Below are 24882 nucleotides of genomic sequence, written 5' to 3'. Positions count from 1 at the left end.
GTTTAAAGAGCAAGAGGGGTAGGCGAGGGGAAAGAAGAAAAACAGCAGAAGAAACTAGAAGGAAAAAAAATTGACAATATAAATCTGTTAATAACTATCCTACAACATTAATTCCTATGCCCGATTCTATAGTAGTTCTAAAGCAAACATAATTTTGATATTACAAAGAAATATGTGAATTTGCTTAAATATCCTGAAAACTACATAGCTCTTTGTCTCTCCTTTCTGTATTTATATTTACAAAATATATATCCTGAAAAACTATATGGCTATATATGTATATACACACACACATACATACATATATGTGCATATATATATGTATATTCGTAGGTAAATGTGCATATATAGATATATTGTTAGAAACTACATAGACATAATATATATCAATATGTACAGACACACATACACACTCATTAAAAATCAGATTCCACACTATAGTGGGGTCATCTGAATGGTATTTAGTAGGTAGTTACTTTTATATAAGATATTTTATCTTTCCTCAGTTTATAAAGGATGAAATTAAGTGTAAGTATTATAATACTGATAAAGTATTATAAGAAAATACATGGGGCTTCCCTGGTGGCGCAGTGGTTGAGAGTCCGCCTGCCGATGCAGGGTACGTGGGTTCGTGCCCCGGTCCGGGAAGATCCCACATGCCGCGGAGCGGCTGGGCCCGTGAGCCATGGCCGCTGAGCCTGCGCTTCCAGAGCCTGTGCTCCGCAACGGGAGAGGCCGCGACAGTGAGAGGCCTGCGTACCGAAAAAAAAAAAAAGGGCAAAAGGAATCAATAAGTTTCAGGAAGGAGGGACCATTATCTGCTAGCAGATAATTCTGTTCTTTCTCCATCATCTACATATCTATCTATCAATATATCTATACAGAAAAGACGGAAGGGAGGAAGGAAGTTGATAGAGGAAGGAAGGAAGGGAAAATAGATTGAGTGTAAATGGATTCAAGTTCCTTGGAACTTTATAAGTGTGTTTCTCACTTGAAGGTGAGGGTGGTCTAGGGCTACGCCACAAGGAAGAAGTCCTCAAATTTAAGTATGTTAAAGAATCATCACAGAGGCATGTTAAAAGTAGATTCCATGATTCTCCCCAAAAGATTCTGATTTGGCTGGTCTAGAATAGGATCCAATAACCTCCCCTAGATGAATCTAATACAGGGGGTTGAGACCATACTTTGAGAAATGTTGCCTTTAGGAATATTAAATATCCCTTCTAGTCTTATGATTTATCTGCAGATGGAGATTTAGCCCTACAGTTCTACATTTGTTTTGGTGGAAAAGTAGAAGTGCCCACTTTTCTAAAGGACATTACATTTACCAAAGATCTTAGAAACACACTTTGTGTACATATATTGTAATACATTATGTAAACATATATAATTCTGTTTCAATTTTAACCTCAGACCTGAATGAATTCCACACTGCATATCTTTATTTTCTAGAAAGGATAACGGTGATTTAAGAGAAAAAGTCAGTTATAGGAAGAAAAAAAGGGAAAGATCTAGAAGAGGGAACAGAAAAGCTATCTATGAAACAAGTTGAAGTCGCTCTCAATGTGTATCATTTTTAGTTTAGCAAAAGAAACAAGTGAAAACTTAATTACTAAAATATTCACATATTTTTGAATCGTGAACATTTCTCAAACAAATGAAAGAAAATGGGCATTAAAACATAGAAACACATTTGGCCTGACTTATTGTCCCCTCACCCCCATCAACTTAATAAGCAGTTGACATTTCAGAAAAAAATGTAGTCGAGAACTACCGGTTTAACTGAACAATGAACAAGAAGAACTCCGCTGCACAGTGTTTCAGCTCTGCTTTACAGCATGAGTGGGTAACTTCAAATCTAATTAGGATGGGAAATTTTGCCTGAACAAGTCTGAAAAGTATTGAGCAATTTCCTTGCAGTCATGACACTGATTCTGGGTGTGTACACACTTCAGTGATGTTCGGCAAGGCACAGGGGCGTAAAACACCACTGAAAGTGAGCAGGACAAGAGCTAGATGTAATAAAAATTGCAAGGACTTGGAATAACTGGGTGTAAGTACTAGCTCTGCCGTTCACTGGATTTCTGCCCTTGGTGCAAGTTATTTATCCTCTTTGGGACTCAGTTTTCTTACCTAAAAATAGGGATGAAAATAACTCCTTCCCCAAAATGAAATCAGTTAGGTAAAAAGCTTACCTCGGGGACTTCCCTGGTGGCACAATGGTTAAGAATCCGCCTACCAATGCAGGGGACACGGGTTCGATCCCTGGTCCAGGAAGATGCCACATGCCACGGAGCAACTAAGCCCATGTGCCACAACTACTGAAGCTGGTGTGCCTAGAGCCCATGCTCTGCAACAAGAGAAGCCGCCGCAATGAGAAGCCCGCGTACCGCAATGAAGAGTGGCCCCCGCTCGCCGCAACTAGAGAAAGCCCCTGCCGCGCACAGCAACGAAGATCCAAAGCAGCCAAAAATAAATAAAGCCTACCTCGGTGTATGACCCACAGCAAATTCAAGTTTGCTCATCCATAGAGATTACTTTTAGAATGTTGAAGATACAAACAGCCAAATAATCAGCAGAAAATGGAAAAAACATCATGGAGATGTTTCTTATGTTCAGTACTGCTTGTAACTGAAATAGCAATTGGTTCTAAATGCCATGCTGGCAAAATATGTGGGAACAATTAATACTTGGCTATTTTCCTGAGGGGATTGAGATGTTTCTCTCTAAAGATTGCTTTCACTCTAGCAAGCTAATCATGGTGGGTTAATATGATCGTATTTTGAGATATTAACTGATCTTTCTTACCCTGGACATCCTCCACATTACCCTTTCTGCACAATTCATCATCTTCCCAGTGAGGGATTATACAGTTAAGAAAGAAATAAGAGTCAAAATCTCAGCTTTGAGTTCCAAGCATAGAGACAAATAATCTTGAGAAAGAAAGAAAAGACAAAGGATTCTGAGAGAGAATTTCTTGAAAATTACAAATAAAAAGCCTTATGGATGTAAGGGAAGAGAGTTTCTACCCAAAATAACAGAGTTGGAAAGGTTAAAATATGAAGTAAAAATTTATTTTTCCAATACAAAAAAAGATCAAAAACTTCATCTGGATTGAAAGAAGGGGAAGAGATGGATGAGGACAGAGGTGGAAGGGGAGGGATTTGATCATTAAGGGAGAGCAGACTAATAGGACTGAGCTATAGGTATGGGGCTCTTGCTGGCCACTCCCCATTCTCCCTTCTCAAAACAGTTTGTGCTAATCATGGTGTCCCTGTGGAATAGGAGCAATGAGTGAGTAAGATATCTACAGGATTAGGTCTGAGGACAGACTCTCAGAAGGCAGGCACCAAGCACGGTACGGGAAAATATTCAAAGAACCTTTAAGATGGATGCAGAAAAGCTGAGAGGATTTCAGTGGACAAGAGGAAACATGCTTTGGAACCTGACCAGATGCCACTCGGATCATACAAGCTGAAGACCACATGATAGGACCACAGATACCGACTACAGATGTATCCGAGAAAGGTTGAAGCACCAAGACTGAGAATGAAGTAAACCTCAGGGAAGACAGAGTGTGGACCACAGCCTCCACGTCAAAAACAGGTCCTAGAACGCCCCTCACAAGAAGGAAAGGATGAAGAGAAGAGGAAGATTCCGGAATTGACTGAGTGCATCTCCAAGAGACTAAGAAAAATTGAGAAGGCTGAGATTAGCTTGAACTAGCAAGGTGACTAGTTTGCACAGGAATCATAAAGTTCCATTGGTTCCTTATAGAGTTTTTGTCTATATTTGTTGTTCTCTAACACTACAGCCACTGTGACACACAGCCAACACCAACCTTGAGGAATATTGTTACCAAAAAAGTACATCTAGCGCATGTGTAATTATAGAAATAGAAAAGAATTAAGACTATTGCAGGGGAAAATGGAAAGGGAAGGAAGGAAAGTTGCTATTGCTATGGCAGCAGACGCACAAATGGCCTTCATTACACAGAGTCTGACATGAGCATGCTGCTCAATTGTTCAGCTTTAAAAAGTATAATTATAGTCATTAAAAGAATGGTTTTTATTTTTGAAACAATATAGGTAGGTATTTCTTAAAGTTGAAGTCATGCTTCTATACACTTTAAATTATTCAGTGTTTATACTCTTCCCTCCCCCGCCTCCAGCCACTTCCTTCCCCCCTTCCTCCTTCTGGGAGGTAAACATTGACAGTGATCCTATAGAAAATTATTTCAAGTGAAAGCTGTCATTATTTTTGTCACTGTTAATGCAATGAAATTATATTTTATAAGTTTAACTTCACTCTCTCTACTTTGTCATCACAGGCAAAAGTTGTGTTTCTTCAAAATCCTAGATTCAGTAATGGACCTTGTTAATGCCCCAGTGCTTGACTTCTATTTTGGTGCAACAATGTCTATCCCAAATCTTTTCTGTTGCATTTTTTAATTCCCTCTTATCTCCGAGGTTCTAAGAATGGCTAGTTGGACTCTCAGGGAGTGCCTTAATTTTACCTCTTTGCTGTTTCTTCTCTAGGTGGGCTTAACTCCATTCATTCATTCAATCATTCAACAGTTGAGTGTCTCCTATGTGCCAGACCACAGACTTTTTTACTTTAAATTCTTTAAGAAAGTTAATATTTGAATGCCTTCATTCATTTTACTATTATATTTAGCTAATCAGCATCTCTATTATTTGCTTAAGTTGGAAAGCATTTAAATGTTTTAATTCATGTTCATAATAATAGTGTCCACATCCCAGGCTCCTAATCACTTCTGAAATCATGGCCACTTACCTGTGCTATAAGCCATTGAAACTTAGGAAAAGTAGGTTCTTAAAATAAAGATATAAATTAGATCATAAAAAGCTGATTCAGAACCATACCACTGGGCTAGAAAATATGGCAAGTAAATTAGACTCTATTTGTTGTTCATATACAGGTTGTAATGTGCAACAACTCCAGGGGGCACCATTCACAGCAATCATGGTAAAAATGGGATTCCTGGTATTATAAAGAATGGTGGACTTGCACAGCCATTCTACAAACTCTGCCACAGCGACCCCTTCTGTTTCTTCTTTCTTGAGGAGAGAACTTCACATTTGTTTTCTGTGTTTATCAATAGTTGACCCTTTTCTCAGCACAGGAACCGATTTATGATTAATTTAAGCCAGTCCCAGTGGTCTCACTCCCCTGTCAGTCATGCTTTAAGTAAAGAAATGTGACCCAATAATGGTACAAGTAAATCCCCTGATGGCTTCTGAAAGGGTTTTCCTTAGAAATTAAAAGAGACATGTAGAATAACAGTCCTCTTCTTCCATTGGATGTTGTCTAGTCTCTAGTGACATCTGAAGCTGTAGTCCTGTAATGTAGAGGAAATATCAATATCAAGACAGTAGACACCCAAGAACTTCCCTACTCACAAATTTCTATTGAGAGATAATAAATTGCTTAGTACTTAAGCTACTGTTAGTTGTTGCTTCTTTTATTTGCAGCCAAAAGCATCCTTAATGAAACCATGAATTTGGTTTTCCATGAATTTTGGTTTTTCCACTCATCAATGTGGAAAAGGTGGAATAGAAAGGCTCTGTAACTTCTTGTAGTTAGTGACCAGGAAGTGTAGAAACCCAGCTTTCTGATAGTCCCACCCATCTCACAGGGGACTGCAAGTCAATGACTCTGAAATTAGCAAAGACATGGTTTACATTCAGTGTTCACCAGCTATTGTAGGGGGGTGGAGAGACTTACTAAATAAATCAACTTTATTGGTTTTTTTTTTGTTTTTTGGGTTTCTTTTTTGTTTTGTTTTATTGTTTTTTTTATTGTTGGTTGATTGGCTGTGGTAGTTGGGAGACCAGAATATAGTCTGGTCTCATGCACCGTATTTGATTCACATAATATCCCAACCTGCAGCCAAGGGTTTATTCTTTCCACTTCCATAACTAACATCCTGGTTACTTATGGTTCTCTTCACCCTCTCTTCACCCAGATAGTTGAAAATCCAATTGTTCTGTAAGTATGACACCTCTTTAGAAAACGGAGGACAATATTTATACATATTCATGGTAAGTATTAAGCTACAGCCCAGATTTCTCCTATGCAATGCAACCCAAACTTGTCATTTTTGGAAACTGTAATAATAACAGCAGTGACAACCACATTGGAAGCTGACATTTTAGATAGCAAACAGTTTATATTTAAAGATGCCTTCATCTGATTACCTGTATACCTATGCTAAGGGGAAAGAATGACTAAGGTTGCAATGCGTTTCTATGTTTTACATGATCTGAGAGCCATTCTTCATATCTTTTGTCCCCTAATAGAAGCGAGTACCCAAAGGGGGTGGGGGGGCTTTTGAGTTTTAATGCTCTAGTCAACAGGCACATCAGGTCACTTGATAATGGTTGGCCTGGCAGGGGTCCAAGGCAGGGGATACTTCATAGGTATCTGTGTGTCCTCACGCTAGTGATGACGGTGAAGTATGGTGGAGCATTTGTGTATCAGCAAGAAGAAGAGGGAGAAGAGAAGTATGAAAAAAAAGGGAAGGTGAATGAAAATTACTGTCTGGGGAAAAACACAGTATTTAGTGTTCTCAGAAGAATTTTATTTTTCTTCTTTTGAATTAAAAAAAATGCACATGGCTTGTGGCCTTAAGGAGAGAAGCACAGGAACAAGGCTGCTTTTGTACTCTATTAAGGTTGAGATTAAAGTCCCTACTGATAAACTGAACATTCTTTAAAAGTGACCAGAAGCAAACAGTGTCTGTTTGCTGCTACTTTATTACAAAGACACCACTGAGAATAGCTAAGAATATACTATTTGATCTTTAACAGGTTGACCAAATGATTGCAGTTGGCTCCAGTACATGAGATGCTTTCTGCAAATTATTGTTTCTGGTTATAAACCTTTATAATATCTCAGAATGAATTATGTATGTATTTCATGTTTTCTTTTCTGTTATCAGCCTTGATGTTCTCATTTCAAGTTTCACCCTAGCCTCCTAATAATGCAATATTGAGGCCATTCAGACACTAATTATGCCTCCGTGGCTTTTTTGAAATGACTAAATCAGCATCAGTTCTATAATTATCATTAGCAAGTTTGTATCAGTAGCTCACATCACTTGAAAAGCTCAACTTAAATGATTTGTGAATGTACTCATCTAATACATTGAACAGTCTCTATAGATAAACACAGGTGCATGCATATTGCTTTATGTAAAGTAGAAAGTCTGTACATGTATATTGTATGAAATATATTTTCAATGCAATATTAAAACATTATTTCCATAGCTTGAAATATTAAGCTACGCAGAGACATCCGAGATACCTGTGCTTTCAAAGCTCAGTTGGGATGAGCAGTGTAAGGAAACAGAAAACTATTACTCATACTTAAGGCTAGATCTGATGTCTTCCTCATTTTCCAAATGTTCAAATAGGAATCTGGCAAAGATGATTGACAGGAAGAAGTATCCAAATGCAATTCCTCTGTATTTTCATTGTTTCTGTTCTTGAATTATTGATATTGCCAGTAGTCATTTGCTATGAAAACAAATCAAGTATGTATGGTAAGCACTTCCTTGAAAGCAACACTTTTATTTTTTTTAAAAATGTTTATAGTATGCCATTTTTATAATTTAACAAAATGGCAAACTGATGGGGAAAATAACTACAGCAAAATAAAAGTGTAGTGTAAATTAATTCTGTGGCTAAATACACAAATGCTGTGTAGAAACATATTATGGGGTGGGGAGTGGGCAGCAAACACCAGCTACTGAAGGAAGCTGAGAAGATTTCTTTGTATCACTTAAATGGAAAAGACTCACCTTAAAACAGGAAAACCTGATAAGAATTTCTGAATTTGGGGCTCTTTAGGAATAGTGGAACATACATCAAAAACTAAGCCATTGTACTTCCCAGTGACGATCTTTTTTTTTTTTTTTTTTCCCATACCACCTAATACTAGATCCTTGTTTTGTACAAAAAAAAACTTGTGCCAGGCTGTAGTATTTTATGACCTACATTATTACCCTCTGGGTAGTGAAATGATGGTGCCAAACTAATTATTGCTTTGTCTAATTTTAAATCCAGGTCTATGGAGATTAACAGCTTGCACATTAATTCAAAGCACCAACAGCCCACCTAACCTCATGCCGTTTTAAATGAATTAAAAATCCTGTTTAGGAAACTTTAATATACTTTAAATGAAGGAAATGTGCATCTATACTTTTATCCAGTATATAAAAACCAAGTTCACTTTGCTTATTTTGCTTGCTCAAACATACTCCAGGGAGGAACTTTTCTTATCTTCAGGCATTACTTCCCTTGAAAATGAAATACCTGCTAAGCTAAAAGCACAGGCTGAGTGGAACTAATTGTAAAGTGGCAGTGGTGGTGGTGGGTAGGGGGAGGTGAAATAATGAGAAGAAAGACTATGTTCAGGTTGAGGAAGGAAAACATTCCGTTCCAACGTATTGTACCTTTTTATATCTTTGACATTAAATGAATGCCTTTAAACACACTGACATTTTGTTATATTACGAAATGAACGTGTAGTATTGAGCAATCAATACAGATAGGCCATCTATAAAAAAGGCAAGGAATCATTTCACCAAACCCTACAAGAAGGATTGACAGTTTGAGGAACCAGAAAATGATAGACCATTGCAGTAACTTCCCAGCCGGTCTCCCCATTTCCAGTTCTATTAGCTATATCTTCTTAAAGCAGGTCTCAGACCTCATAAATCTCTGGCATCAAAACCTTCCAGAGCTTCCTATTACCTACCTACTGAAATGCAAACCTCTCATCCAAGGACAGAATGAAGTTCCTCCATAATGCACCCCCCATTCTCATTCCCATCCTTATTTCCCCCTTTGTGCCTGTGTACAGCAAAGGCTCAACCAAACTAGATTATATGTTGTTTCCTGCAAAGGCCCCAATAGTTTCCTTCCCCACTGCCTTTGTGAATCCCTATTTCCTCTACTTGTCAACTCGTTAATTTCCTCAATAAACATTTAATCACTAAATGTTTATTGTCACTATTTTAAGCACTGGGGGGGAAAACAAAAGCAAAACCAAAAACAAAACAAAGATGGAAGTTACAATGATTGCCCGCCCTCCAGAAGCTCACAATCTAACAGAGGGCTCAAACACAAAGATACTTTTTAAATGATGTGATAATGCAGAGAGAGAGAGAGAGAGAGAGAGAGAGAGAGAGAGATACAGAGTCTGAAAAGAGCCCAGGGGAAAGATACTGAAGTGCCCCTAGGAAGGCTGGGAAGTCTCCTTGGGGGAGATAGGTGCTGAGAGTCTGCAGGGAGTTAGCTCACAGAAAAGGAGGGCAAACCAGGTTGCACAATGAAAAACAAGGCACAAAGGGAACAGATGACATGGTATAGGCAAACTACAAGCGGTTTGTTGTATTGGAAAATAAAGATTAAGACTACAAAGGCCAGGAAAACTGCCCTCTCCTTCATGAAAGAACCCGTATCTTTTGGACAGAACCTCTTTATGAGTCACTTATTGCTGTAGTTCAACATTCACTTTGAACTATATTTATCTGTGCACATCCATAAAATGTTAATGTCAGTTTTCTTTTAAATCCTCTGCAAGTTTTAGTGCAATACTTTTAACCACAGTAAGTGTTCAGTATGTGCTTCCTAAATGAAACAGAGTCATGCAAAATCAGGCAGAGGTTGCAGCAAATATACAAAGTACCACCATTTAAAGAGTGAATGAAAAAATATAATCCTCAGGTTACTAGAAGAAGACACTTTTGCAAAACCAAGAAAATATCTCTGGTGAACCTATCACAGGATTTTCCGGTTGTCTCTCCACTGTAGGGTTAGATCATGGAGGAGATATATGGACCACTCTAATACTATTTGACAGTACCTGTATTCAAGTGTAATTCTAACAAATTGAGTAATTTCACAAAAATGAGGTCAAGGTCTTCACTAGTTTTTTTTTTTTTGAGGAGGTGGGATAGTGCATAAGAACTTCTCAGTAGTCTTAATTGAAGTGCAAATGAAGATCCTTAAACTGCAATTTTATGGAAACATTAAAAAATTACTGTGCCAGTAATTTGCATTATTGTAAGACTAACTTCAGATTTTGTGAGCAATATGAAAAAATTATGTACGTCTAGTAAACAGCTCTAAGTCTTGGAATGTTTTTTGAAACAGTAGTTTGGAGGAAGATATTACTGGTTTAATGTTTATTAAAATAGTTAGCCTTTTTAGTTGAGTTTGAAACTAAAAAGCAGTTTTAAAAGTTAAATTGAATTGTGTTGAGCATTTCCTAATAAACCAAACATTATAGAAACTTGTTTTTCTCTGTAAAGCATCTTGTCACCTGCATCTCCCTCATCTTCTCTACACTGTCTAACCTCATCTTTTCCTTTCTCTTTCCTCTCCCATCACATAGGTAAAGCACATCTTTGTGTTTACCCTGGGTCAAATTATCCTTAGTCCAGTGCAGACAAACACATGGTCACCTGCAAAATCCCATTCAGTATCATCTTGCTTATTTCCCTACCCTTCACTTTGATTGTTGTTGTTTATATGTGTAGTGAGAATAAGAACAGGAAAAAGTAAATGAATTTTTCCCTCTGAATTAGCTTGAGAGTAACACACACACACAAACACACACACTTGTGAAGGAAAAAAGGATACTTACGTTTATTTTTCTTTTGATTTTCTTGAAAAGCCCAAGTCAGAATATACTGTGTATTAGAAATTCATTATATATATCCTCTCTACCTTAAAAAAGTAAGAGATAAGCAGTGTATATAATGCAGTGGGAAAAAATTAGCACAGTTTTTCACTGAATTAACTGTTTCCTTGACTAGTCAATCAGCTTTCTTTAAAGACAATTTCTTGTTTTCATGGCATCACAAGAAAAGTTTTGTAAAATATGTTATAGAGGTAGGTGTCAGTTACAACCAAAAACATTTCTTTTGAATAAAACTTAAAAAAATATAGATAGAATACGGCGACTATTAAAATGCTACTTAATCGTATTACAACGTTACAAATAGTTTCATTAAGACAACAAAAACTAAACGTTGTATTAATTTTTCAAACAAAGAATGAATCTTTTTGAAAAACAAAGTTTCATATTCCTCTGCAAAATGTAATTGAAGGAAAGCAAGCTTTATCCATACCTAAAAAGAAAGAAAGAAAGCTAGAAATAGTGGGATGACAAACTCCACTGTGGATTTTATTAGTCGTGCAAATCCCATAATATTTTATTATATAAGCCTTTTTTTCCTGGGAGTATATGTAATTTTGGACACTTTGGAAACTCTGTGTAAATATAAGCAGTGCTCTTTTGAATAGATTCCCTTTCTTTGATTCCAAGTTAATTATGTTCATTTGTATGTTGAACAATGGATTTTATAATCTGTATTTCAAATGAATATATAAGAGAATTGAAAAAAGTACTACTTATCTATTAATAAACTTCTGGGAACCACACTTTTCCTGCCCCTTTTTAAAAGTAAGGCTTATTTTGTTGTAAATATTGAAAATGAATTTAAGTCGATCGTCAAAATACATTGTGTTTTACTCAAGTGGTCATTCCATTATTTCTATTTTATTCAGTATTTTGGTTTACATGAGGAACTGTAAATTCAGTACTAGGAATTTAGTGTTAAAGGTTGATGAGCTTTGAACTTTTTTTTTTTAACAAACAAGGACAGAGCAGTTTTGCTTGAATTGCACAGAGGACTTATCATCAGCATTCTCCACATGGGCAATAACTGAAATTATAAATTCTTCACAGTTGTTGTTGTTTAATTCATCTGTACTCAGTCCAACAGTGACCCATAGATACTTTCCTACACTTATTTCTTTGTGGTGAAATCCAATGGGCAACTTCTCATAATATCATTTTCAAAGCTATCTTGTAAAATATAACTAAAGGGGCTTCAGTATTCTCTGTTAGATCAGAATAAAGTTCTTCTGTTGTATTTTGAAGCCTGTTTTTTTTTTAAAAAAAACACAGAAAGGTCAAATCTATTCCAAATAGAGATTTCATTCCCTAGAAATATTTAGTAAGATTTTGAATCACCTTTTCTTGTCTTTTAAATTCTGTTATCTACTTAGATTTAACTAAAATCATTTTTCTTTCTCTTGTGTTAGGTAAATGCATCCATTCAATAGCTATCCGTAAGGTAAGAAAATCACAGAAGGAGAATGAAATTAATTTCGCAGTATATAGTTGGTATATTTTAAAAGCTGCATTTCATCATCTAGAGAGCTGTAATTTAGTCTATTAAATCTATAGCTGAGAAGCGGGGGGAAATGTGAATACCGTTCGTTATGAGGAGGGTCAGTCCTAAACAAGTATATTTTCAGTTCCAGCCTTCACAGATAACATTTTCAGCTTGATGAGCTCCTGGTCCAATATTTAATTTGCCTCTTTCATTCTTAGCTTATTTGAAATATAGAGGACCGGATGTCCACCAGGCCAGAGTATAAACTTACCATTTATCTATTAAAGTCCTATTTAATGTAAACGAAGAGAAATTATTACCCCACTCACTCTCTTTCTCATTACAATTTCTAAAGAACTTTGCCGGGCACATTATCTCGTAGACATCATGATCAAATGTTATTGTTTTGCTTTATTATCTCAGTTGGATGGTTGGCTAGTCTAGAATGAAATAGGTTGAAGGCAATACTCGCAGCCTAGAAGTCTGAATGAGGTTCCCATTCAAATGATTCTGGTTGTTTGGGGGTGGGGCGGGGTGATTAGTAAACCAACTGAGCTTACACTGCATAGTAAGCGTCTGGATGCAGCACATTTACATCTAACAAGAGACCCCAGAAAACGTGTGCGTGTTTCTTAAACCTTATGTTCCGAACAAAAGGCTATCTCAGCAACAGACAATCAGCACTGCACCGCTCCCTGGGATGCAGCAACACACTCAACTGCACATTTCATTCTTCTTCAGCTCCCAGCGCCACAAAGCCCCTACTCTCTTCCCACTCCTGGGTCCCTAGATTGCTCCATAGAAGGGGGTTGGGAAAGCAGAAGCCTAACGTCTGTGCCTGCGCACCAGCCGCCCGCACCAGGGGCCCCCGGGCGCTGCTTTCCCCTGCCCGAGCCGCCTGGGGGAGGTAGGGAGGGGAGCCAGAGAGCGGAAGAGTGGACCGCACACCTAGCCACTCCGGATTTTATTGATTCACAGGGCAGCGGGGGAGGGGAGCTGGGTTAATTCGGATCCCCCCCCCCCGCCCCGAAGTTGCCTCCTCTTGGCAGATAAAGTCATTTTCTGGCTGGTGCTGGGGGCCCAGGGGAGAGTGCGGGCGAGGTCCCGGCTCTCGGGGCCAGATCCCGTCCTGTGCGCGAGTCTTGGGGGTGGGGAATGCTGAACCGGCCGCAGCTGTCGAGAGGGCCTGGAGCGGGCGGGGAGGGGCGGCGTGCCGGAGAGCCCTTTAAGGCGGGTTAGGAGCGCTAGGGCCGGCCGGTCACGCGTGGGAAAGAAAGGCCCCTTCCCTCCCGAGGCGTCGCTCCCCTTTCCTCAGGTTGGGCCGCCTGAGAGTGCGGGCCGGCAGAGCTCCCGGTCCCCGCGCTCGTAATCATGACCTCGGGGCCCCCTCCGGGCCGCGTGAGCGCGTTGGCGAGGCTGGGCGGCCGCCGCGGCCCCGGCCGTGTAACATGACCCGAGCGGCCGGCCGGCCGGCGCGGCGCGGCCATTGAGCCCTCCCTGCCCATGAATCTCTGGCGCGTCTCTAGCTCGCTCGCCGCTCGCCTCCCGCCTCCTTTCTCCCCCTCCAGCTCCGCGGGCTCCGTGCGCCTCTCCCTCTCCCTCCCGGTCCTGCCGCTGCCCGTCTCTCTCCACTGCCCGCCTCTCGCCACTGCCTCCCGTCTTCTCTCCCTCACGGCAGCCTCCGTCTCTTTCTCCCTCTCTCCTTTGAAAACTGATCTTTGGCTCTTAGTGTGAAAGTGATTTGAATTTGGCTCGGCGGCGCTCTGCGCCTGCGCCCAGCCTCTGGCATGCTGGCTCCTTCCAAGCAGCTGTTTTGGGTTTGAAATTCCAACATGGCAGAGGCTGCAGTCCGTCTTCCCTTCAAAAACTTGGAATGATTTCAAATCATAGGCACCTTCACTTAACCCTAGCTTCCATTCATCAGCAAACACATCGGATCGATGCTACGCTAACCTATCGGGTTTTCGCTCCGCGCGTTCAGGTAAGAGGAGCTTCGTAGTTTTCCACCAGCTGTTTAAATTTGTTTTTGTTTTTGTTTGTTTAATTTTTAAAGAATATAAATAAATTCAAGACCGTAATGAAAAGAGATCTTCGAGTTGTGCCGTAAACATTAAATTTAATTTGCACTCGTTTCTATTCTGTACGCCAACCTGCTGTCTAATTTCTCTGTACAAAGTAGCCCCGAAACATTATAATGCATATTTTTGCTGCTTAATCATTGTAACAATAGTGTGGGATTAAGAGTTCGCGATTGCAAGAATCTCGTTTTCCGCTATAATGGGCTTACTTATTACTATCTTTTTTACTTCAAAGATAAAAAATAAGAAAGCGGAGCCATAGGGTGGGGCTAGACTTTCTTCGGGAACTAACTTCTAAGTAAATAAGAAGTGTAAATAAGAATCTTGCACACACAAAAAGTTGAGGTTAAATTACAATCTCGTGGCTGGAGGAACGTGAATATGTCAGAAGATCGGTTGCAGAAAAATGTAAGCACATCATCTTGGAGGGGGTACAGCGTGGTGGGCGTATTGTTGGCAAGGAACGGGAGAGAAAGATGTATAATTTAATGGTATATACAATCCACTGATCCTATTACCGTCCTCCCCGGAGCTCTTGTTAGTTTCAATGGGAGTGAGTGAAATTGACATGGACTTGCATTCCTGGTCATGTGCTTTTTTTCCTTTCTTTCTTCTCCTGTGATCTGAGATCCCCTTTTTGTTGATGTTGCTTTCCCCCTTAATTATATGCATGTAGGTTAAATGAATACCTGACGAAAGGGCCCACGTTTCAAGGCAGTGACATTTGATAGCTGAGAGGAAAAGTGGCTTTAATGAAAAGCAACCTTTGGAATTCCTGCTTGTGAGAAATCCAATTCAGCTTTTTGTGCTGCCAGCAAGAAATGATCAGTAGCACCAGTGTTTATGGTATGTCAGTTTTGGAATTTACTTCCTTTGCATCTAACTAGGAAAGACAAATTAAATAGCATGATAAAACCACTGAAGACTCTGCTTGGGAAGGAGCTGCTCATGATATATAATTCCTTTTAAAATATATATATGTATAATGTATATTTTAATCTGTCAAAATGCTTGTTTGCTTTTGCTATCGCTTGTTTGTATATTTCAGTTTTGATTAATAGATTGCTGGAGTCCACCTTTATCGGTTTTAGCTGTAATTCCAAAGTTGCATGTTACTAGTAATGCACTATATAACCGCTGAAGTCAAATGGTATGTAAATTAGTTAAACTCAGTGTGCAGTTTTTTGGGGGAGGGGGCTGGGTGGAGAGGGGAGAGGGCGGGAGTGCGGGGAAAGACTGCTTACTAATGAAAGTGTATGTATATATGTACACACACAGAAGTGGATGAAAAATTTTTTTCTCAATCTATTAATGCAGTTTGACTCTCTGCTCTCTCAATGATTGCACTTTGTGGAGTAATCACTTCTTCTGAGTGTGTTTTTTTTGGGGGGTGGGTGAGTGAAGTGATATCTTTTACATGAAAATAAAAAATGTATTTTGATTGCTTAAAGTCCTTAATGCCTTTTAAGGAACAGTGGTAGGGTTTTGTTTTGTTTTTTTCCTTGCCATTCACTTGTCTGCCTGTCAGCGCTTTTTACTTTTAACCTGTGACAGAATTAAATAAGCAGGCACTGAAATTGACTTTGTTTGAAATCTCTCTTTCCTCTTTCTTTACCAAAAAAAAAAAAAAAAAAAAAAAAGAGGTCAGATAAATGGAGTGAGAGGGGGTTTTCAATAGCTCTTGTGACCGTGTGTACACTTTGTGATATTCAATTAAGACTAGGAGGGAGCAACAACAAAAAGATGTTAAAAAGTATTTTGCATAACCAAAGGATATGTCCACTTTAAACATTTTTTTGTTTTTGTTACATATAACCCCACCACCATGCATTCACCCTGAAAAGAGAGAAAGGAGGAAAGGGAGAATATGAAAGAAAGAAATAGCAGTAGAGATAGCTGCCAGGGGTCTGTAATGTGGCCGTGGTTACTGGTCTCTCATAACACAAATGTGAATACAAGGAAAGGGACTATAAGAGCCGATGCGCGACAGACACTTCTGGTTGGACTCTGGTGACTGTTGAGCTAAACACACACCGCTCTTACATGATAGGAAGGATTTGATTGAATTTTGCATTTGGAACTTGTTGACTTTGAAGCGATCAATAAGAAGACTGTTTATTTTAGATGCACATAATTTGCCCTGAGAAATGTTTTAAGGAGGAGAGAGCACAGCTTTTTTCCCCCGGAGCTGTTGGAGCGAATGGGATTGCCAGATGGGCGATTTCCCTCTGTGATGTTAAAGCTGTAATATATATTCAGAGCAGATTGGGCTGCTGCCTGTGATGAGGAGGATATTACATTTATAAATTTTAAATTGGAGCTCGGACAATGTGCTGAGAACAGAAATTGGATGGTTTGACTGTTCACCGTATTGATACTTAAATGTGATTTCTGGGTAGTAGTAATAGTAATTATTGCAGTAATATGTAAAAAACACGTTGGGGTAGGAAATCATATAATTCATGACATTTAACAGCAGATTTAAGTGTATAAATTACTCCCCCAGTCTCTGCTTACTATTAAATAATAGTCACATAATTTATTTCCCTCTGTGTTTAAATGCCCAGTTGTGCAAGTGATATTCATTCAGAAAGCTTGTTTTTATACACTAGAATTCTGCAGAGGCAAAGTTTATATATAATCTATAAAGTAGACACTTGTGCATATGTATAGAGTGGCATAAGTGGCTCCTGTTTTGTAATTCTGTTACTCTGATTATTTTTAGATTTTGTTTGTCTCAAATGTGTGGCCTATAGGAACCAGAGCTACAAACCTAAAAGGCTGGAAAGTGGACAAGGGTTCACACTCTGGCAGCTCTGCTGTTGCAAATTAAAAGTGTGTTGTGGTCAGGAAATGAAAGCTACAATGTCTCTTTTGAACAAGTCGTTTATCAAGAGAAACATCTATCAGGGACTGCCTTGTCACATTGATCCTCTAAAAGTTAGGTCCGAGGTGGAAGCTGCTTTGATGTTTTTGATCCTAAATTTAATACAACGGGAAAAAAAAAGCAAGGATATTTTGACCAGAATAGATTTAAAAAAATGTTTCCTGGGACCAACAAGATCTATTTATTAGTATTGTACTATGTGTGAAGTTTTTTGGACATAACAGTTGAAAGGCTTAAGAGGAAACCCCAACCTTTATAAATTGACAGTTGTTCAAATACATATTTATAGTACATTCAGTTATGGCCACATTCTTGGTTCACATGGACATTTTGAAAATGATTGTTTTAGAGGGAAAATTATTTTGAAACAGTGTCTTAGAACAATATACAGAGAACCAGAGTTTTCATTCACTCAGATTGTAGAGTGGCTCTCTTCTCTTCGTGTTGCCTTTTAGTTCTGTATTTCTGTTTCACTTCTTCATTACATGTGTGACATAATAGCTTTTAGTGGGGGAAGAAACATTTTTTCCTATGAAAACCATTTCCCAAAACATGCTTGCTCACATCATCTTTATTGTTTATTAACTGTGCGTGTAGATCATTATCCATATAAACTATAGGAACTCACAAGTCTTTCAGAATTTCAGCTTAAAAATATAGGTAGGTAGCAGATTAAATATGCCATGTATTCTTAAATACTGAATATGTTGCATGCATTATTCAAATTTTAAACGGTATTATTAAGAAAATGACCAACTTAAAATTTTTTTTTTCGTGAAAGCAGTTAAAAGCAGCTTGTTTCATTTTGGGAAGCAAAGCTAGGAGAGAGGTGTTCCTTCTTTGAAATAGAGTTTTTGGATACTTGTCTTTTACTGCTGGTGGCTACTTGCTATTTCACATGGGTCTATCAACAACTAGGCTGATGGATCACAAAGAGTGTGGTGGGAGTTTTGGGAAGTATAATACTTGCTAATTAATCATGTCTGAAATGAAAGAATCATAGCAGGGTAATAAAGTCTCGTTGTTTTCCTGGAAGAGGGTAAGACTTCTGTTTGGAAGCTGTATGTGTGAGTTGACTTTCTTTTTTCTTCTCCTAAAAAGACATTTTATAGGGTCACTTTAGAATTATTTCAGGAACCGTCTTTTTTGAAAATGGAATATTTTTCTTTTTCCTGACTGTACCAAATCAGTGAAATTCTTAAAAATGTCTCTGAGTGAAAACATAGGGTTTTTTCCTCAGTTATATTAAAGACTCCTGCGGTTGAATTTGCAGTACTTTTTTTTTTTTTTTTACCATAAATAGAAAATCTTTCTGTTGTTTTTATTCATGTCAGGCAGGAACTTTGGAGGCTGGTACTTCTGATAGGCATACAAGAGAGCAAAATTTTTGTTAATTACTTTTAGCTAGTACAAGAGTATGACCAGAGGGGAGAAAGGGAGTAGTACTTCCAAGAATCTAGAGATCGTCTGTATTATAACTTGACGTTTCTAAGGTAGTTTAAAATATTAGCCACCTGAAAAAAAAGCAGATGAGCAGTATCATTATAGGTAAATTCTTTTTTTCCTGAGCTTTGGCATGTCACCTTTTAGAATTTAGTATTTTGCTTAGTTTACGCATGGGGACAGATCCTGAAAGTTTGTGTCTGCAACATTTTTCAGAATTTTCATCTCAAGGTGAAGACGGCTGTGCTAATAATTCCCTGTTTTTGGCTGTGAGTGTTTGGATGCCTTGAATGATTGCCTAATTAAGTAATCAGTTTTAATGGTCCAAAATCAGCAGAATTGCTAGGTGTATTTGAAACAATTGCAGGCTTTTATGTTTTGTACTTTCTAGTTTGTTCTTAGAACCTTGGTTTGATAGAAATGTTTGCTGTTTTGCTTTTGATATTCTTGAGTACAAATTTCATGTACCTCTTTTGTAAAGTACATTTATTTTTGTAGAGGTAATAATTTTAATTACCAGGAATTTAAATCGATTTATAAATTTTTGATTGGGAGAAATTGTTCTGCAGACATTTGTGTGAAATACTGACGTATGCTACTGATCGATAAGATGTGATTAATCAGCATATCTGCTTTTTAAGCTTTGGTCACTGATAAACTAGAATAAACAAATGGCACAGAAAACAATGCAATTTTTTTCTTTCAATTAAAAAAATGCAATATAAGTGTCTCTTTGGCGATATACAAGAGTTAATGTTTTAAAATCAACTGAACTTAGAAATTCTTTGGGAGTACTACTTGGAAGACTTCAAGTCCAAAAATTATTCCACCTTTCAATTAACTCTTTCTTTCTGTCTCACACACATAACAGATTATAGCTAATTGTTTTTAAAAATCTATTAAAATGAAAGACTTTTTTTTTTAAAGACTGCAAATAAATCCCTGTTTAGCAAGTGCTTTTCATGGTTGGATTTTGTAATTTTCTTCCTTCTTTTTCCCTAAACTTGAACTTTTATCAGCTTTTTCATTTAACTTATGGTAGAAATTTCAAGCCTAGCTGCTTTGAAACATGATTGCTGATTACTGATCCTTTTGATATTTTTGATGTTATCATTTAAATGGCCGTTGTACTTGAGGGATGCTTACTGCAAGAAATGCAGATAGTGGAAATAAAAGGTAGGCAAGAATATGATAAAAATAAATTGTACTGATAAGTTGAAAGCAAATCAAAAGCAGGTGGGTATGCAAAGTTTCCTCAGGGCAGCAGCACAGCTGCCAGCTCAGGAGCTCTGCCTCAGCACAGCACAGGAGTGCGCCGTACCTGTTGACGACAGTCTTAGTTAGGAGACTGAGGAGGCAGAAGAGATAGGTGATCAGAAACCGTCCAGACATGAGATATCGTATGGCAGTTTCTGTTAATAATATTTACATACGTTATGTAACAAATCTGCTTGTTGTCTTGTTACTTGAATATTGACACTGTACTTAACATTGCACATGGTGGGCTGTGCTTTCAGAGTATATTAGAAGCAGTGAATTCAAAGGAGAATTTCAATGCAGAAGTATTTACGTTGAGTATATGTATAAATGGATACGTTTGCTTATATTTAAGCTACTATGACTTTCACAAAGCATTGACAGCATTACTCCTTGCAGTCATTTTTGAAACTGATACATCTTGAAAGTAGAAATGCACGATTTATCATATGAAGGCCCAAGGTTAAACTTTTTTTACCCTGCAACCTGGCTTCAGTATTTATACTTTTAAGTTGGGAAATCTTTTTTAGAAAGTATTTTTTAAGTAAGATTGGAAAGTTTGCTTCCTGTTAGGATTTTGTTCTTATTTTCATATGAGTAAGTGATATATAACTTACAAAAAGCATTTTCTTACTGTAGAAAACATAATGTAAAATACTTATAAAATTTATGTTTTCTTTTCCCCAATATCTTAACATTGAGAATACCTTTACCCAGTTCCTTATGAGTTTTATTTCGGCTGGTAATTTATACATTTATTCCATTCCACTTGTGGATATATTGCAGGCAAGAGAACAGAAACTGAATTTTACTTTACTCATCAAAAAAGAACAAAAACAAACACACACCTCCCCCCCATCTAATGTTTGCCTTATGTCAATTGGATGCTTTTTAAGCAACTGACAATTGATTAAATGCCATATACTTATGACAGTAAACTCATCTGAGAATGAGTGACCTCTACTTTCATGCTTTGGTTTTAGGAAATATTATTCATGGAAACAGTAACATTCAAAATAATAATTTTAAAATAGTATAATGTACAGCCATGGGTTTCTAGATGTTGCTGTAAACTTTTTACAATTCTTCTGATTTATGATGCTTACCGTCAGCACACATTGTCACCTTCACCTAGGGCTGGCTACATAATTTCTGGGCTTGGTGCAAAATTAAAATGTGGGGCACCTTGTTCAAAAATTATTAAGAGTTCAAGACAGCAAGAGCAGAAGATTAAACCAAGTGCAGGGCCCTTCCCTGTGGGAGACCTATGGGCCTGTCCAGGTCGCAGGGCAATAAAGCAGGCCCTGCCTTCATTACCCACAAACCTTGTGGAAGTCACTGGGTTTCCTACGTGGAGACTTGACTAGTCCACAGTGATTCCACGTGCCTCTGCCTAAAGAGATGCTAGTGGTTGTTGAGTAAGAGCCTCGGTGGGAAAATTGGACCATTAGGTATCTTCTGCTCTTTCTATACGTGAACTGGTGACTGAAATCTTTGCCTTTATCTTACGTTGCCTTTTACCTGATGTGCTCCCATATATCACCTGAATTTTTGTGCAGATACTCTTAAAAGCAACTCTGTTTTGTAATTGTTTGCAGGCAGCTACATACTTAAATATGTATTCCCCAGGCACAGAACGATTAGGGTGGGAGGATTTTAGTAAGATTTGAAACAAGAGCCTGAGAGTTTCTCTGTTGATTTGTACCGCTATGCCACCTAAGTTTCAAGCACAAGTGAAATAAGTATTTTTAATGTGGAATCTTAAGTTATCTAAAAATATAGAAAATTCTGACCATTGAGAAATAAAGCACAACTCATTGAGTCAGGGAAGATGGGCAAACACAAAAATAATTACCTTGTTATAGTAGCAGCGATATTGGTATTTTGACATTAGGAAGTGGCATTGTAGCTGTATAAACATGTGGTGACAGCTGTGTTAAAGATGAAAAGTAACTCTTGCAGTAACATTAACTTTGCAGGATGTTATATTCAAACGGTGAACTTAAACCAGAACAATCCCCTTCCCCCTGAAATATGTAGTCACCATCTGTGACTCCTTTCCGCCTTGGTTTGAACAGTCTACTTGATGGGTGGATAAAACGTTTACATTGTTGCTTCCCAAGATACTTCTCAATGAGATCAAGCTTCAAATTGAGAACCCTAAAACTAAATTTTGAAGTCAAGCGGCTTTTTCAGATACGATGGAATGTCCAGCAAGTAATGGATCTGAGTGTACTTGAAGTTGCACCATTTATTTTCAAAAGATATTTCCCACATCAGATGACTCTGCCAGGAAGAACAATATCAAAGAGCTCAGAAAAGTAACTATTCTTTTATGTAATCCAAGACTGATGGAGGGGAGGGAGCTTTAAAGATATTTCTGAAGAAAGAGAAAAACCTAACTTATTTTGAATGCCTCGTTAGTCTTGGTGGAGAGAAATCCTATATATGAGACCTTCTAAGAAGAAAAATCTTTGCCCTGTGTAATAAGAAGGCATTGCTCTCTCGGTTGACATGTACTTTAATGAAAGGATTGGAAATAACTATTACAACAGTGTCCCATTTAATTATAAATTCACCCCACAGTTTAGAAATCTTTTGCATTAAAGACATTGTGAATTTGAATTTTTTTAAGAGGTAGTTAGCCACAATGCATATGTTTAAATATTCTATGTTGTATAACCTATCTACAAATTCTAGTAGTATAATTTAATTTGGGAACCATCTTTTCCCACCTTACTCCTATCCTTTAGTATGTTGTGTTTTCGTATTAGTTGTTTAGCTTTAAAAAAGATTAAACTAGGAATCTGGGTAAATACGTGGCAATATTAGTGCATCCTTGTGCCCCAAAGAGCTGTTTATTTCCCTTGTATTCACTTCTCCCTTTCCATTTCAAATTGAAGTTAAGATTATAAACTCTTTCTCTTAGATCATATATCTGAATGATGCTAAATTATAAATCTTAATTAGGTATGATTCACTGATTTTAATCTTACAAGATAATTATTCTGAGTAGGATAAAAGGTTCCTTTAAGATTGAAGGCATTTTCATTACAATACCCATTTAAGATCAAACAAATACCATAAAATAAACAGAGTCCTATTAGTCTTTTAAGCTTAACAGTTAATACTTTTGGATTTAAATATGTGAAGAAATAAGGATATGAATAGGACGGTCTTACTGTTTGCACACTTTAAGTGCTTGTGATAAATTTTACTGCCAGGAATTACATGGATCTAAAAGAGTCTTTTAAGTAAAAATTACAGTTTTGATTATCTAAATGGAAGATGCTCTTGTGCACGTGCACAGATACATTTCTCTGTGAAGGTATTGATGTCAGGGACGCTTTTGGTATTTCTTTATGAGTAATTAGGTTAACGGGGTTAGTTAGAAAATGTGTCCTTTCCTGGAAAATGAAAAATTACATTCAAGCAGAAGTAAAAGAGTAGAACATAATCATGACTTTAAGTACTTAAAAAGATATTTTATGAGTCATTTTTAAAGAATAATACTCAATATGTAACTTGTTAAGAATAATAGCCATTTTTACTTTTTAAAGCACATCTGTATTAAAACTGGCTTTCCGTTCATGAGTCACAAATCTGGAGTCAATTTTCGACCCCACTTACAAAAAATATGGGTCTAATCGCCACCCCCTCTTACCATGGTGTTCCACTCCAATCGTGTTGGTATCAAGTTCTTTAAAGAGAGATCTTCGCTTGCATTATTCAGAAAATTAAGCAACATTTTTGAGGGGAATACTGATATGACCGAAATGTAGACACTGGGACCCTGCCTGGCCTGAGTCCTTGTCTGACAAACGAGAAGGACCTTTATACGCCTACAGCGCTTGTTCTTTCTATGGGAAGATTTTAAATGTACTAAGAATTGAACAGCACTTGTTCCTTCTATGGGAAGATTTTAAATGTACTAAGAATATAAGTGTTCCCTAATTGGAAAAATATGTTTTATGTAATTCTAAGAGTACCAATCAACTAATTTACTTATGGATGGTAAGATAGTAGGACTAAATAATCTTATTCAGAAATAGGTGTTTAGAGTAGTAGTATCTTTCTAGAGAGAGAAAAAATCTGTACGTATGCAAAATCCCTTTTGGGATTTTTTTGTTTGTTTTCTTTTCTTTCTTTTTTTTTTTTTTTTTTTTACTGTGGGTGAAATCTCTATCAATAATGTTTAGGCTGTAAAAGTATTAGGAAAAAATCTAATATTGGAAGTTCTTTATTATGCTATGTACTTTTAATAAGTCCTCAATGAGTGCATACAATGCACTAATACTTGTTTTGTTTGTTTTTTGATTTGTGTCTTGTTTTATTTTGTTGTAGCATCAAATTAAAAAGACATTACAGGAAATTATTTTGTATTGTTTATTTTTTAAAATACTCAGAATAGTACAACCTGTGGTGTAGGTTTGTTTATAATGATGAGCAAAAAGCCCCAATTTTACCCCAATATAATTCCGTTTCCTTGAAATCTACGCTACTATATCAAAATGCCACTACTACTAAACTACAATTTAGGAGGTGTTGCTGGTGTATAATTGTAATGCACATGTGTACCTAAATACATATTTTTAAAATATTTATCTATAAATTCTACTAGCCAACTTTGCAGGTGTCCTTGTGCTTGGGGCCAGTGGGGGAATGGTTTTCTATCTGTTTTGCTGTTTGCAAACTCACCAGAAACCTTGCTGTCTCATCCATCTTCCTGCTGTTGGAATTCATTCTTACCCATACCTGTGTACTGTTTTGAGGGACTGAGATTTTTTTCTCTTTCTTTTTTTTTTTTCTTTCTAGTATTTATCTGTAGGGCTGTTTATTACTTGATCAGATGGAAAATCAAATTTCACTTGAGCCACTGGAATATGATATTTAGATCATGAAGAGGTAGCTTGAATTAATTTAGAGGTTATTGGGCTGTGTACTAGGAGGAAAGTGTAGCAGCATTTTTTGGCATGGACAGAGGGTGAAAGACCACTTGA

General features: G+C 37.5%; 1 protein-coding gene across 2 annotated transcripts in view; it reads left to right on the top strand.

Moving 5' to 3' along the window:
- Positions 1-13961: 13961 nt before the first annotated feature.
- The window catches only part of FIGN (fidgetin, microtubule severing factor), a 117247-nt gene continuing 106326 nt past the window's right edge, over positions 13962-24882 (top strand). The window contains exons 1-2 of one of the 2 annotated variants that reach the window (XM_082840642.1): positions 13962-14198; positions 14972-15141. In XM_082840642.1, coding sequence (XP_082696768.1) covers positions 15117-15141 — 25 coding nt within the window. In that variant the 5' untranslated portion in view covers positions 13962-14198; positions 14972-15116. Of the gene's footprint in view, positions 15142-24882 lie in introns of both variants that reach the window. The other variant, XM_082840641.1, reaches the window with a different exon arrangement.

Source organism: Leucopleurus acutus (genome assembly GCF_964270905.1).
Source record: "Leucopleurus acutus genome assembly, chromosome: 6".
Classification (NCBI taxonomy): Eukaryota; Metazoa; Chordata; class Mammalia; order Artiodactyla; family Delphinidae; genus Leucopleurus; species Leucopleurus acutus.
Note: the sequence above shows the minus strand (reverse complement) of the source record. Positions and strands in the feature narration are given on the sequence as shown.